Source organism: Pseudopipra pipra, chromosome 17 (assembly GCF_036250125.1).
Source record: "Pseudopipra pipra isolate bDixPip1 chromosome 17, bDixPip1.hap1, whole genome shotgun sequence".
Classification (NCBI taxonomy): domain Eukaryota; kingdom Metazoa; phylum Chordata; class Aves; order Passeriformes; family Pipridae; genus Pseudopipra; species Pseudopipra pipra.
In genome coordinates this window covers 7,289,301-7,305,914 of record NC_087565.1, presented here as the reverse complement: position 1 = coordinate 7,305,914, position 16,614 = coordinate 7,289,301, and the positions used below count along the sequence as shown (strand labels likewise).

General features: G+C 38.0%; 1 protein-coding gene across 2 annotated transcripts in view; it reads left to right on the top strand.

Moving 5' to 3' along the window:
• GNAS (GNAS complex locus) overlaps positions 1–16,614 on the top strand; it is a 145,445-nt gene that overhangs the window by 97,670 nt on the left and 31,161 nt on the right. For both annotated transcript variants that reach the window (XM_064674112.1, XM_064674113.1), the window contains exon 5: positions 13,776–13,873. In XM_064674112.1, coding sequence (XP_064530182.1) covers positions 13,776–13,873 — 98 coding nt within the window. The remainder of the gene's footprint in view (positions 1–13,775; positions 13,874–16,614) is intronic.

Below are 16,614 nucleotides of genomic sequence, written 5' to 3'. Positions count from 1 at the left end.
ATTTTTATTAATTACATGAAGTACCTTATACTTGCAGCAGTACAGCAGTGTTTCAAAGCTGGTATTTCTCTCTCTGTGCAGTGTTCCAGGGGGCTGAAGGGAGGATTTATGGTGATGTATCAAAATCATGATTCATTTACACCAGAATTTTTTGTCCATATAGGACTGACCAGATGCTTGAAATGAAAGTGCAAGTGCAAATAGCAGTAAGATGTGGGATAGTTTGCACCACAGCAAGGTTTTGTAACTCTTGATTTGTAAACATTATTGAACAAACTACTCTGTCAAACCAGTGACAGTTACTTTTCCACCTGTTGCCGCTTCTAGGGGTTTCTCTGCTTTGGTCAGCCTTTATTAAAAGGAAAAAAACAAACAACCAGAAACATACTTTGTATTCAAGGCAGAAGTCGTGTGGTATTTGCAACTAATTGGAAATACTGTAATCTTCAAATGCAGTCATTTTCAAAGTTCAACAAGTACAGACAGGTTGATGGAGGGAGGGGTGTATAATTCTTCTCTAGCACATAAAATGTAGTAATTGTCATTTTGTCTTAAAGCATCTTAGATAAATTGGATATTTTGAGATTTTTAGTGTGACACCTCTTTAATTTACACATTTGTCAGTGTTATCCATGGGAATACTTGGTCCCTTCATGGATGATTTCCACTACTAGGGGCACCAAAACCCCTCATGCTTTGAATATAGTTTTAGGAGAATACTGGAGAGAGAAGACAGTGATTCCTTACTCCACCCCATGTGCTCCTGAACTGGCTGGGTGCCCACAGCTCTCCTACTGCCATTGTTTGTGATAGTTCAGGTTGTGAGCTGTAACAATGCTGTAACAAGTTCCCGTGACCTACCTCGTACTGAAATACTTGGTTTTCCTTGTCTCTTCTGTCTTGGGGGGGGTTTTTACTTCCATTCAGTTGGAGTGCAGTGGGGTTTTTAAAATTTTTCTTTTCTCCAAAAGCAAGGGATAACTGTGTAGTGGTAAGTGAACAAGCCAAATATATATGTGCTACATTTACTTTTTTTTATATAAAAATTAATGTTCACTATGTATTACATCTGGTAGGATACATGACAGAAAACCCTTGATGTCTAAAGCAATAGAAACATACTTAAAAGGTGCATAAGTAATTTCAAGTTCAATGAAGAGTCTTTGTGTTGAATGACACACAACTTCAGGAATAACAGTGCTCCCATAAAACTAGTTTTTCTTCTCTGAGCAAAGGTATTGTCTTAAATTTTTAAGCCCTGAGTCTACAGAGCTTTAGGCGTGTGCATAACTTTGACTAGTGGCTTCCTTCTTTGGCATGATTAACTATTTCATATGTAAATGTTTGTAGGGTTGAGGTTTTAAACTGGATGTGCATTAGCCACAAATGTTGAAGGACTACTGTTGGCTCTCTCTGCCCTGAGTGATTACATAAGTGAATATGTCTCTGATTTCTGAGCTTGAATGTAGGTTATAGTCCTTTGGTACATGAAAAAACTGAACCTGCATTTTAATTGCATGATTTAAATCAAGTTAAGGTCTGGAGTGTCCCTAGATGCCAGCTCTCAGTGCATAGTGTCAGAAACCACAGTCCTTGGGTACCTCTATAGAAATAATTTTGACTTTGTTTCAGATTAATTAAAAGTATTTTGAAGAAAAATAAGTTTGTGTCAGTGGAAAGAATAGCCTTGTGGGTAGTTATGCTTCATGTCTAAGGAAATGTTGATTATCAACTTCCTCCTCGAGTACAGCAGGAGAAGAATTTCATAAAGTGGCAGATGAACTTTTCCTGTCTAGAGTATGGATGTAGGAGGAGGGAGGGCAATTTTTAGCAATGTTAGTCCTGTGTGATGCTGACTATTTTGAGTTGTAGAACTTGCTTTCTGCCTCCTCCATTTTCTTCATGGGGAATCCTATTTCAGCTGTTTTGAGGACATACTTTCCTCAGTATCGTGTTTGATGCTGCTCCTCTCTGCTGTGGGAAGAACAGGAAGGTAGGGAGAAAGAACATTTATTACCAAGGGGGTATTCTTTGGGGACTGCAAGTACTTAGCACCATACTCTTCTAAATACAAGGCTGCTTTGCTTCCCTTTAAATGCCCTTTTCCTAAACATGGATTTGCCAAGCTCTCCAGAAGGCAGCACACAGATGTACAGGGATCAGCACTAGGATCATGGAGTTTCTTCTCCAGCTACAGGAGATCTTCTTTAGAACATGAGGCCCCCTTCTGTACACGTAGAAGTAGTTTAAATGAAGTTTAGAATACACCCCAGAATCTGTGTTTATAATTCCCTGGTGCACAGGTGGAGGTAGAATTCAAATATCCAATCAAGGGTCGGTGTGGTGTGAAAGGCAGCAGAAAGTAAAGAAAAATGTGAGAGCTTTACAGTGAGATGCCAATACAGGGATCTGCCTCCACGTGTAATCTAGGATTCAAAGAGCAACTTTTGTATTCTGATATTCTAATTCTTTTCTTAGTTTGTGTCTCCATCTGTTTGCTTTTGCAGTTTTTGACTTACAGGAAATGTGTGTCGTTTGTGTAGACCATATTGTTCTGAATGAAAAAAACCCTAAAAAACAACAGCTTGAGTTAAAAATAATGGTACAGTGCAATGCTAGGTTAAACATTCCCTTCAAAGCTGGAAATTGAGTATGTTGGTGGTCTGTTAATTCAGCACACTTGGTATTAAGAAGTTAGATTTCTTGAATACAGGTAGTAGCATATGGGGAAAGGAAAAGGGTAGTACTGACTGAAAAGAATTCTGGCCACATAATCATGCTGGTGTTTTAAAATATTGCAATATTTAGTAGGTAAATGTGTAGTTGAAGCTTCCAAATAGCATTTCCATCCCTACTGTCCTTTGATGAATTTAGCTCTACGCAGTTTTCATGTGCATGTTTTCAGTGTCAAAAATCAACCTCAGAAGTAGTTTCAGTAATTAAGGCTAGCTGTATATCTGTCTCAAATGTCGGGTGATGTTGGGTTAGCTGGGTAATAAAGGTGATATTTTTATTCCTCTTCTGCATACCAGACAGTGGTTAGGATATTTTCTTCATCCCCAGTACCAACTAAAATAGTGGCCTTTTTCTCATCACTTTCTTTTGCTCTCACTTTTAGAAGAGGGAGGGAAATTTCTTTTAGAGGAGCGAGGGAAATGTTATCATTATGTCAACATTTCACACTCTATGATCAACCAAATTGAACCAAGCTACAAAATAAAACCTCTTTATTTTGGGTCATAGTCCCTTTATAATTCTCAGGTTTTAATGAAGTATTAAAAATAGCAGGGCAGGATTTATGACTACCTGTTTTTAATTGGTCTGGACTCAGCCGAGGAAGATGTCTCTTGAAAATACCATTATAAATTCAGCAAGATGGTATTCAAAAAGTAGTAGAATCAGAATATTAGCTATTGAAAGGCAGAATAACAGGGCAATGACTCCAGCCTATATCAAGGCTGTTTAGAAGAGATGTGATCATTTTTAGGGTGTTGATGAAATTGTCTGCAGGTCTCTTGGTCCCCATCTATTTTTTACTACACTGCTCCATTGTAGTTATTTTGAATCTCCCACTACCACTGCTGCTGAATAGTTTTATTCTGGTTTCTGAGTGGTGTCCTTGAGGCCAGGCTTTACCACATGCTGGCTTCAGCCTCAAAGCCCAGCTTAGCATCCCGTGTGCCCACAGCCATCCCTTCCCTCTCCTCCACACCATGATGTGCCACCCGCGCTTGGCCAGAAAAACCTCCGGTGGGTCGCCGGTGTAAATCAGACCATTGAACCAGTGCGGGTTAAAAATAACCCTGGTAACCCTTACTCCTTCACTCTTCTATTTTGGGGAGATTATTTTTAACAGGGATCAGTTTTGAGGGCAGATTTACAACCTGGCCCGTGGGCAGTGTGTGCACGGGGTGTGATGCATGAACGTGCAGTGGGGTCAGAGGGTGGGGTTGGAGCCCATAAAATGATTTTGGCACCAAAATCTTCAAGAAGGTAACAAGATAATACAGTCTCAATAAGAAAAGATGTGAACCTGGATCTCTTTGCTGCCAAAAGTGTTCCTTAATCATGTGGGCAATGGAACAAAATTATCTGTCCCTGCAGATAATCACCCTGATGTGTATAATGATAGATATATTATTATTCCTCTCTAAATACATCATGGAAGAAGAAGAGAGCTGTTCTGGTTTGACAGCTACACTGGCTTTATAATGTAATGACAAACATACTCACTGCAGTGGAGGACATTTCCCATGGGGATATCTCAAATGTCACAGATTTTAGGGTGTGGAAGTAGGCAAAATATTTTCTTCAGTGAATACACTCATGGGAAGCTGGGAAAAGTGAGAGACAGAGCTTGGTTTCTTGGGTGTCTAGATAATATTGTATGCAATTTGGATAGTTACCACAGAGAGAAAACACTGGGGCTCCAGCATTTTCTTGTCCAGATTCTCTTTATGATTTTGAGCAAGGCACCTCAATATCCTTTATTTATTTTTAGTGCCTTCTGTATCTTGTTACCTGTAAAAGAGTGATAAGTATGTATCTTCATGTTGCATCTTGAGGTGCAAAACTGGTAGAAAATACAGATACATAAAGTATTTTTACCTTGAGGATGTTAACAGAAAGGAATGGGAAGTCTTATAGACAGTATCGGTGATGTGGTGATGTGGTGCTACATCCTCTGAAATAATCCTTGCTTACTCTTTTTTAAATCTCTATTATCTTATCTACAGAGCATCTCCTCCTTAATGGGCTTCGAGATAATCCAATTGAGTTTACCTGGTCAGAGTTTAACAGGACTTATGTAAAGCTGGTTCTCCCGTGCTTTAATAGCAGAAATAAATTCTTGAATACAGTTTAATTAAAGAGTTCTTTTGAAGCCCTCTTTTAGTATAGGGTCTGTGAGGCAGCCACTTGGTTTCATTTCTGTTTCTCATAATTAAAACATGTATAACTACTAATGATTTGCAAATGAATCTTCTGAAATCTCTGATTTTTGTCCACATGGATAGATGCCTGATATGACTGTTTTATTCTTGATGTATGATTATCAATATCTAGCAAATTTGCACATTGCTAACCTATTTATTGGCAGTGGGTTTTTTTGGTTTTTTATTATTTCTGCCCTTTGAATTCTGCAGTGCTTCACTGACGTTTTCACATAGTTCTGTTGAAATTCCACAAAGAATTTCCTTAAATTGGAGAATGTGCAGTCCAGGACTTTAGACAATGTGCTTTATCTGCATATCTTTTCTGTAGTGCAGCTGCTATTATAGTACTAAAACCCCACCCTATATTTTGCTTTATTAATAATTTATTTGATTAGCATTTGAAGTAGATGCTAATGCTTTATTCTGAACTTGTACTTTTATCCAGTAAAGTCCCACCATACCATACCATATTTATAGGTTCAGAAGTTCGTGCTTAAAAATTCATTTGAAGAAATTGTGACTTGATTTCTCTTGATGCATCTTCTTTGTTTTCCTCAGAGCAGTCTTAAAGAACAAGAACAGATTAATTCAATTTATGTTGAAATAGAAGAGCTGTCAGCTGAATTAAACAGGAAATAGGCCTAATTTAATATAGAAATTCTTAAGCATTTTCTGGTTTTAATCACAGTAAGAGACTATCACAAAATATTGGTGTATGCATAGATGAAATAAAATTATACCTGTGAGCCTCCCTGGTACTGCAATGGCTTGAGAAGAGTTTCTGTAGGGGCTTTATGAAAACTGAGCAACATGTAAATGTGCTAATTGCCCTGTAAACATGGGTTTGGGGCACACAACAAAAATTGCCCTTGGTCTTTTTGTACAAAGACTTGGAAATGTGATGGTAAACCTGCTTCTAAAAGAGTAATGACTTTGGCTTTTTAATTTAATTTATGTCATGTTAAATGACTAAAGGTTGAACTTGGATGAGCATGGAAGTAGCTAAAAAGAAAAAAGTGAAAATTATCGTGATCTGTTTTACATTTTGATTCTGTGGAGTAGTCTTTGCTCTTTTTACATGTGCTAAATGTAAAGTTGTTTTTCAGTTTTCCAGTACCAAATACAATCTGTTATAGTGTGGCTGTGTTGTGCAAAGTTACCTTTTCCCATGCAGCCATCTGTGACTTCCCAACAGGGAGACTTTTACATGGAACAGTGCAACAGGGAATGTGCCTCCTCCTTAGTTTATGAAGTTATGACAGAATTTAAAGGACATGTCAGGTCCCAAATCCTGAGGGAAATCCACGAGCACAGGCTTTTCCCTTCCAGACTGGGAGAGAAGCTGGTGAGAGCTTGTGTGGGATTGAAGGTGTGTGGATGGGCAGGTCTTTGCTTCTGTATTTGCTGTGTGTGTGACTCCAAGGTCTGATCCTGCCACAGCCCTGCTGGGCCTGTAGCTGACCCTGGTCAGGGTTTTCAGCTTGTCTTTGGAGAGTACATGACATTTCTTCAGCGTTCCAGTAAAATTTAGGCCTTTTTTTTAAGCTCCCAGGAAACTGGGAGGCTGTTTACTCTTTAAAAAAACCCCAACAAATAAACAGAACTTTCAGTTAATCTCTGAAGTATATGTGAGTTTGATTTTTTTTTTTTTGTGTAGACTGTATTATAAGTCTATGAATACTTTTACAAACACAGTCTTCTTCTTCAGAAAGGTTGTAAGATGGTTAGTGAGCTGTCCTTAGGATTTGTCTGAATTGAAAATGAGGAGAAGTATTTTATCTTACACCCTGTTCTGCTGATGGAAGTTTCTGGCAAAACCAGGCTTTTTGTTTCCAACCTGAAAGGAGGCAGCAAAATTGCAGTGTGTGGTCCCAGGTGTTTGTTCTTAGCACCTTGTAAGGTAATCAGGTCATCTGATTTGACTGTTCAAGTTTACTATATATTCATTGAACAAAAAGCAACTAAATGATGTGGTACGAAAGATATTTTCCAAACCCTAATTTAAGGCTTGAAGGAAATTTCTCAGAGTTTTATTAAACTTTCCTTCTTAGCCAGAGGTCTACAAAAATAGCTGGTGGATGAACTGCCTCTGTTACCGCTCTCTGCTGCCCCGGGAGAGTGATGGAATGGGGGAGAAAACTTCTTTGTGAGCCTTTTGTGCTACCAGTAAGTTTGATCCATTAATGAATTGCTGTCTTTCCATATATTCCACTCTGAAGAAGCAGAGGAACACTGACTGTTCAGTTTAAAATTGCAGAGGAATCTTGATGGAACGGGGAGCAGGGAGCACATATCTGCCAACTCCCACCTTGATGCTCTCACCAGAAGTGAGTTCTTCCTCCCTAAATTGCTTGAGGAGCTGTGTGAAGGGATTCCATCCAAGCTGTGTTCTAGTACCAGCAGACTGAGCTTCTGTGCAATGAAAGTAGAAATAAAAGAGAAATAGTGTAATATTATGTTCCCGAGGACTTTCAACCAAAGGCACTTTGTAGATTGTGGGTAAGGATTTGTGTGTTGGCACATTTCTCAAATGCTGTGGTGTTTTGAAACTCTTAACAAAGGGGAATAATGTAAGCTCAAACTTGACAGAAGTTTCTTAAATAAAAATTTGCTTCCCACTGGCCATTCCTTGCAGCAACATCCAGTTTAATTTGTGCTGGTAGAAATGTGAGGTTACTATAAGCAGCAACCCAAAATATTTCAGCATCATTCTTCTTTTCTAAGCGTGAAAAACTGTTGGTAATGAGACTGAATCCTTGCTGAAAATATTTCTGACTCAGTTATGGGAAGTGCTGAGTACTCTGGCCTCTCCCAAAGAGTTTTGTATTCAGCTCTGGACACATGCCAGTAACTGGAGAATATCTTCAACTATTTGTAGGTATGTGTTTCCTTTGTGATATCATCAGCATATTTTCCCTAAAATAGCAAGCAATAATTAACACTTGTTCACACCATTAGGAATGCAGATGTTTCCCTATTCAAGTAAGTGGCTTATTAAACTGTCTGATTTGACAAATTTAACACATTCTGGTATCCCTGCACAAACACAGCGGGAATGAAAAGATGCCATGAGTTTCCTTCTCCCAGTGGCCTTACAGTCAGTAATAGTCTCTTGATTTCAGATATGAGCAGTGAAAAATAAATCAATTTGTTGTCTATTTATCTCTCCTGGAAGGAGAAAATCAGCTTGTGCAGTTTGTCTTGGAATGCAGTGAGCTGCCCTGCCATCCTGTGACCTTGCCCTGTTCCAGTGTGGTCGGTCAGTGGAATGCAGCAGAACTGCCTGGCTGTCAGGAAAGGAAAGTTCCTGTGCCCCCACCTTGCAGAGTAGGTCTGTAAAGGGGTTTGAAACCAGTGGTCAGTGTTATTTTTAAAAGCTGAACACACTGGGAAGCAAATGTCCTCTGAGATACAGTTTTACAGTTAGAAGCTGGCTTGGTTTGACCTTTAATCATTAGGTTTGTAAGTCAGTGACCTATTTAAAACTCTTATTATGAAATGTGTAACTCCATGGGACAGTGAACTTTGCCCAGGAATTGAATCCCAGTTTTAACCACAGCATTGTGTAATGGTTGTACACACCTTTTAGTAGGTAAGGCTTTTTTTCTATGGCATTGACTTTTGCTGGAATTAGTAAATAAACTGTTCTAATGGAGGATCCACCCTATATTATATTCTACAAAGAAAAGGTAATGTTGCATGTCCATGCTAAGTTTCCTGTGACTTTGGTGTCACAGTGGCAAGAACTCTGCCAGTGTTTTTCCCTGCCAACATCCTAATGCCTATAAAACATTGCTTCATAAACATTTTTTTCAAAGTCTCTTGAGTATTTATATATCTGGAGGGAACAAAACCTTGTAGACAGTATGTCCAGTTATTCTTTCATTTTTTGCTAATATTTTATGCTTTTAGAATGCCTCTCCAAAGCAGACCTTGGCTCCTTTATTTTTTCCCAGGCCTGGAGTTTGTCTCTTGAGGATTATTTTTTTTTAATAACCAAAATGCTCAACCTCCAAGTTCTTTAACACTCGCTCTGGTTTGACTTTTATCAGACCCCCTGTTTACCTGCTGCCATTTATTAAACTTGCTGAAATTTTCCAATACAAGTAAGTTTTAAACTTGATTAGGCTCTGCAATGCCCCTTTTCTAATCCAGAATATGCCAGCAAGATCTTTCTGGAACAAAGTACTCTTTTCCAAGCATCCCTTTCACATGATGATTTCCACTGAGGGTTTTTTTTCTCTGGAGGTCTACAGAGATTCCTGTAAGTGAATACAAGTGATTTACAAATGTTGCCTATTGACTCATTGGATTGCGAAGCTTTCAGCAGGTGGAGAAAGCTTCACCTAATAAATAAAACATTAATAATGAGATACATTTCACATAAGTATGACCTTCTAAGTATTGTGATGATATGGTATGATGAGAGATGAGGCTTCCTCATCATCAGCATGGTCCTTGATCCTTCAGTTACCTAAGACCAGAGAAGTTTAACCTGTACAGAGGATTTTCTCAGAGTTTTTTATAGTTTCTGTGGCCTGTTTGTTCGGGATTGTGCCCAGAAATCAAACTATGCCCAGCCCAGCCTGAGCAGATTCGAAGTCAGGCCCTGTTTGTTCTGTTCAGATTTCTGTTACATTGGCATTCTTCTCCCTACTCAAGGATTTCTCCCTCTTTAGGGTTATGTTGGTGCTTCGAAAAGTGTAAAGTCTGTTCTGATGGTGGATAAATGCTCCAATCCTGACACAGTGCTTAGGAAGAACTTGCTTCTCACCTTCCTTGGTGGTGCCATCCTGTCACCACTTCTGTTGACTCTTGTTGCTTTACACAGCTTCAGCTGTAGTTTAAACAGGATCTTGGGTGTGTGTTGTGGAACTGCAGCATTTTTAATTTTTTTTTAATGGAAAATGACATAATTTGAATTTTCTTTTTTTCAATTTTAAGTATGCATAGGGCAAGAATGGATAGTATGAGCGTATACTGCAAATGCTATGGAGCATTTGGAACCTAACATTTAGATCCTGTTTGTTGTGGAATGTCATCTCAAACCAAATTGTTATTTAGTATTATTTGTTTATTTTAGATGTTTTGTGAAGAGTTCCATTTTATAGGGCAAGGAAAACCTGTGTTGATGCTGCTGTAGAGTCTGTTATATTAGAATGTGCCAGCAAATGAATCAGTGTTGTGGAAACAAGAACCAGACATGTAAGGACTAGTTTTCTGGATATTTCTTTTCAGGAAATTTTCCTGCTACTTTTGGTTAATTTGTTTCCTAACGCATTATTTTTAGAGCTCTCATACAAATTAGACCTATTTAACTCAAAACAAACCCTGTTGCTAACTTGATTTTTCTAGTGGCCTCTGAAGCCCCTGTTTTACCTAAATACCTCACAAATCTTGTGGTTTTACTTGCCTTCCCTGTGAGTAGCTCCAGGCTACGTTCCATGATTCAGATGGGATGCTGAGGATTTCTTGTGTTATTCTTTCTCTTAAATATTATTTCAGAATTGTGGTTAGTGTAGGTGTATTGGGGAGGAGGGAGGATTTGTTTTTTTTGCAACCAGTTACTATGTCTTAATTCCAGAATCAGTCACTACTGTAAGGAGGCTCCTAATAAAGCAAGAGGGGAACTCTGCAAACCCGGTTCTGCCTTTGCTTTGGTGAACACCTTCCTAGTTTACAGTTGTGTAACCTGGGTCAGCATTAGCCCCAACATGTGTGAAGATGTATTTGATGTGGCCTAAAGACAAAAAAGTGGTTTGTTAATAAGAGGCCTTCATATTTGATTATTACAAGTCATGTAGTTCAGTTTTTAAAACAAAATTAATACAAACAAATGACAAAAAAGACGAAAAGAAACATCAAAAAGCCACCCCAAAAAAACCCCACTGTGTCCTAGTATGATAATCTATTACTCATTACTTGCTGTAGATCCTGATTTTGAAATGCCAATAAAAAGTTCAAAGAATGTGGACTTAAATTCTTTTTCCATCCCACATGGACAGTTAATAACCATACTGAGGAGATTGCCTAAGCATTGCTGGTTATAGTTCAGATTAGCAGGACAGGCATAAAGGCAGTCTTAAATATTTTATTGCTAATTTGGCCTAACAAGGCACAAACATTGATCTTTATCCCATTCTTGTAACTCACATATTTTCTTAGAAGTTAAAACTGCCTTTAAAACACAGGGAGGACTCTTCTAAACAATATGTAACTGCTCTGGTAAACTAAATCCTGGGCTTTTGATTATCAATGTGTTTATGCTAAGGCCAGGAACTGGGTTTATTTTTCATCTCATTTAAAGAGTCTGGTTGTGGAAACTACTCCAACTGTTTCTCCACAAGGTATGATGGAGTTTGGAAGTTCTTTGAAATAATTGGTTTGTGTCAGCTCACTGCCAGTGTCATAGTTACAGTGAGAAGCAGTAATGAGGAAGGATTTTTGAGGCAGAGTTTTACTATGCTGTGACTTCTTTTATTAAGGCACTGCCTGTTTTTCACTTTATATCTACATTTGATGATGAAGAATGTTTTGCTGTGCTCTCTGTAAACTAACATTTGCCTAGTATTTGTTTACTTACTATAAAGCAGGATGAAGTGAGTATTTGGGGGCATATTTGGATATAATTGGCTTGGCAGATGCTGACCCCAGTTTGAAGCAGATGTCTGTTTTAGAAGTATATTTCTGCCAAATAGTTAATTAACCATCTGAAGTCTGGTGTAAGTTATCTTGATGAGAATTTTAAGTGGTGTCTGTCCATTTGAATCAGCTGCTGTTTCAGCAAAAAAAAAATCTTGTACAATTGCTGATTCAATTTTTCAATTTCCCAGCTTTGTAGTAATAAGTTGAGTGAGTCATATGATGTTCTGTATTGTGCTACTGTTACTTTTGAAAATAAATATAGAAACCTACCCCAAAATGGGCTTGGTACAAATACAGTGAGATTGCAGATAATTCCCCTTCTCCCCTTTCCTTTCTCTTCCCTCTCCTTTTTGCTTTGGAAAGATATTTTCCTCACTGTGCTGTGACAGAGTTGTAGATTGAAGGGAGTTAACAGTCTCCCAGCTGCCAAGAAATTAGAAATCTTCAAAATTAAAGCATCCAACAAACATAATTCCAACAGTGGGAGACAGAAAACTGGACTGGAATTAAGATTTTGATTAATCTCTTATGTCCTTTAATAGCAAAAGCAAATGGTTGTGCAGTCTGCAAATACTAAAAATCAAGTAAAATTTTCTTATCTACTTATGCAACTGGTCATGAACAGTTCCTAAAAGCATGGAACAAAATGAAAAGATGTATCTCATACTGTGTATAAACAAAATCTATATATTAAAAGAAACCAGGACAAAATGTAGAAGTGTATGTTGCATTTACTATGGCTGGTGTGTATGTGCAGCTAGTGAGTATTTAATGGCAATAAAAGCAAGATCAAGTTTACATCTGATAGGCTGTTTCCATCATTGGTATTCACAGTTGTAAGGTCACACAGTCACATATGATCTTATACAAGAAGAGGATGCGTCACTAAATTTCCTTTAAGATGCCATTATGCATCTTTAAGATGCAATTTAAAGGATCTACTGTTCTGTGCAGTTCAGGTGTTAGTTAACATTCTGATAGGAGAGGGAATTTTTTTAAAGATATTTTCAAGTGAAACCTTTTGAAGTCATATTTGGATGTGCCCTTTCTTTCTTTATACTATGCTGATAGTAAAAGAATGTGAGAGACTGATATCCCAAGAGATGGAGGAACCTTGAAGCAGTAAAATGGCTATTCAATACATTCTTTTTCTTTAAAATAATTCTACTGTTAAGAAAAGGCTGGAGGGGGAAAAATAGAATATAGACAGCAACTATTTTAAAGGTCTTATGCTGTTCTGGATTAAAAAAAATTATTTGGAATAAGCTACCTGAGCCACTTAGAATAAAAGTATTTAGTCCAAAACACTTTAAAGCCCTGAGAGAGAGCCAAGAAAAGCCCATGGTCGTTGATAAAAGGAATGCCCACAGTGGTGTGTGTGTGTATTTAAGTCATCAGGCTGCTGCTGTTCTTTCTAAGTATTCAGAGTTCTTAGTGATAGCCAGAAATACAATTACATGTTGCACACGCCTTGTTGGAGCCAAAGTGAATCTTTTATATATATAAAAGAAAGGGCTTCTGGTTGTGTTTTATACTTGTGTTCAAGTTCAGCAAAGCTGAAGCATTGCATTTTTGGCTGTCTGCTTTCGTATCTTGGCTTATAATTTTTAAGGTTGAGACAAAACAAGATCTGGCCTTGTGTGATTGTATTTCTTCCATAGTTCAATGTCTTTTTACACTGTGAAAGAACAAATTTTGCAGATACTCTGACTTAAGTGATACAGACTTAACTAAGGTACAGATGTCTACATAGTCCCTGAAGGTACTCACTAACTTGCAAAGTCATGTAAAACCTAATCATCATTTGCTACCTCTATGTAAGAATTACTGAGAAGTGTTTCACTGAAGAAAAAAAATTGTGTCAGCCACATAAATGTAACATACAGTGGAATTGTGAGTTAGAGAACAAATGTACCAATTACCATTGATAGTTAAAAGCAGAGTTGTCATTAATGAGAAGTTAACCCTTCTTACATTTGGATTCAGTCAGAGTGGTGGAGAAGCAATTCTTTAAGCGTTACAAAACATTAAACTAAGAAAGCCAACTGAACTTGTAGTCAGGTTCTAAACACTGTTTAAAGATTTTTGTTAAATATGCTGCTGTTTCCTGTTCATTGCATCATTTAATGATATGTTACCATTTGCTGATGCTCCTCATCTGTAATCCATTTTGCTAATAGTGTTTTCCTCTTTCAGGAGTTTTATGAACACACAAAAACACTTTGGCAAGACGAAGGTGTGAAAGCCTGTTATGAGAGATCTAACGAATATCAGCTGATTGATTGTGCACAGTAGTAAGTATTGCTTCCAGTGGGCTGGAGATGGTTTTGTTACTGACTGGTAATGACTGTGATTTGCATGTCCTGATGATTATTTTTCCTTACCTTGGAAAAGGAATGTCTGCTACAGAGAGAATTCTTGGTAATCAACTATTCAGAAGGGTGGTTCAGTTAGACAGTGTCTACATTGAGAACCTTGCAGATGCTTTCAGATGGTCTTAATACAGGCTGACCCCTTAATGAGGGGACAGTTATATTGTCTCAAAGGCTAAATTTCCTGCCTCTCCCACCTCAGGTGCTGCGACAGGTTTCAGAAGTTCCAAAGTACGTTGGTATGAAATAAGCCTGTGTTTGTCACTTTAGTTTCTAGTGCAGTTTATTTATCCAAAACCAAAGAGATGGCAGCAGCAATCACGGGAGGCAGCCTGCGATCAGTCACCAAGACTTCTGCTTATGTGCCTTCCTGCACATATCTGAGAGATTCATTCTCTTCTGGTATTTACACCACTGTGATAATTAGTATTGTCTTGAGACACTGCTGCACGTTTGCAGTTACTTATCACATACAGCAACATAACTGTGGCTCAGAATTTGGTGGCAAAGTGCTCATGATAACTGTGACCATTCCTGGTATTTTCGTTGTGTTGTGCTCAAGAATTGCAGGACTTATATTTGGAATATTAATAGTTAAAAATATTATTTCTTAGTTCATACTCTCTACTTCTTTTGGAGAAGCCAAAGTAAGGTTTAATGGTCACAGGCATGCAGGTTTCTCCTCTCACATGATGATGGGCAACTGCAGTTTGTCTCGTACTGCATCTCTGAAAGAGCACTTGATGAAATAAAATCTATATGGTTCTTTTTTTGTTTGCTTGTTTAGGTAGACTGAAAGGTAAATCAACAATTAGCTCTGTTTGAAAAGAGACAAGAGAGATAATTTTACTATGACTTGCACAGCTCTAGGTCTGTAGGAGCCTCTTTGAAGTTTTGCCATTGTTTCCAGTGTGAATTTGTTTGATGTGCAGTGATGTCTTTTGCGTTAGGTGACTTATGTTTGATCATTTGGCACGGAGGTTTTTGCAAGTTCAGTTGCTACAAAATAAAAAATTACTACAGGATTTTCATTTTTCAGTCAACTATCCAGTAAATTTTGTGTTTCTAGTGTGAAGTTGATAGAAATGAGGAAGAGCTGGTTTTGTTTCTGGTAGTGCTTGGTTATCTCTTTCTGGTTAGTGTTTGTAAATAGTCAGCTTCTGTGCTGGGAAGAAGTAAATATTGTTGAGCACTAAGAGGGTTTTGTGTTGCCCTTTCTTGAAAGAGGAACAAATTTTGTTCTGCCCTGAAAACACAGAAGAAAGCTAAAATTCTTATCATCCCTGGACATTGACTTTTTCATGGATCAGCAAGGGAAGTGGCCTTCATGATGGCTTTACCATCCTGCTCCATCTAGTGGAACACTTAATTCTACATCATGGGCTGTTGAGCCAAAAATAAACCTTGAACATTGCTGACAAATTAGATTTTTTTTTTTCTGGGGGAAAAAAAAAAGATATTACAGTCTTGCAGAAGGAGCTTTCTAATTGTTAATTTTGGTAGTTCTTGTCCTTTCTGGCATTTTTGACCATGCAGTGGTATTGTTTTTAATAGCAGAAAATGCATAGTTGGAGACTTTTTAGTGGCAAAATGTTGTCTTGGAGGATAACATCACTTTGAAGTGCTGAACTTGTTCTTATCATATTAAATTAAATTAAAAAAGGGACCTGACAAAAATTATTTCCTATAAAATCTGACTTGATTGATACCTCGAAATAACCCTGGTGAGCACCCACCAACAAAAATGTAGCAAAGGCAAAATATAAAATGTAGCTGAGATTCATCAAGTAAGGACTGTTGTAATTTGAATGTGCAAGCTGCTGTTAGAGCTAATAGAAGTTGAAAAAGAAAGTTGAGCAAACTGTTGGGCTTGTCAGCTTCTTCAGAGAGCAGTTTTGGGTTCTGAACACTATTCCCTTTTGAAGTCCCCATTTAAAAACAAGAAAGGCATATGGGAAATGGGAGATGGAAAAGTGACTTTTCTCTTTCAAGATCAATCCAGTTCCAAAAATCCTTTCTTGCTCTTGAAAGTTGAATAAATTCTTAAATATTAATGGATTCTTTGTTCAGTGAATTGCTTTAAAATTCTAAACGTTTCTTGTTCACAAAAATTACTTCTCAGAGTTGTTTGTAAAAAAATTTAATTTTTTTCAACTGTCATTCTTTGAAGTGTGAATTGCTTAGCGTAAAGTTTGTCTTGGTACGGGCTCATTTAACATTCTGCAATTTTTAAAAATGAACGTTTTTTTCACTGTTGTGACACAGTTATATATAGGAGGCTTTGCAAGGAGATTCTGCCAAGTGTTTAAAAATGAATTTTGCCTGTCTTTTAGCAGGGAACAGCGAGGAGCGTGTATCTTACAGGGCCTTGTTTGTCTTTCAGAAATGTCAGTATCAGAATAAAATTTGTTTCTGTTTCTGCCCCACCTGCATGAAATGTGTGCAGAGCTTGGGGGATCCCGGGGAGCTCAGGGGCTGGTCTGTCCTCAGGGAGGGGGCACATCCCAGGGCTCGTGTGGCAACTGTTCCAGGCAGCCTCCTGCCTGCTGTGCTTTGGGAACTGGCACGAGTCCTTTCCCTCCTATTTCCTTCTTTCTCAGTGGGATGAGGGTGGCACTAAGGTACAGGGAAGGCCATGAGGACTTACCTTGTTCCCCTCTTGT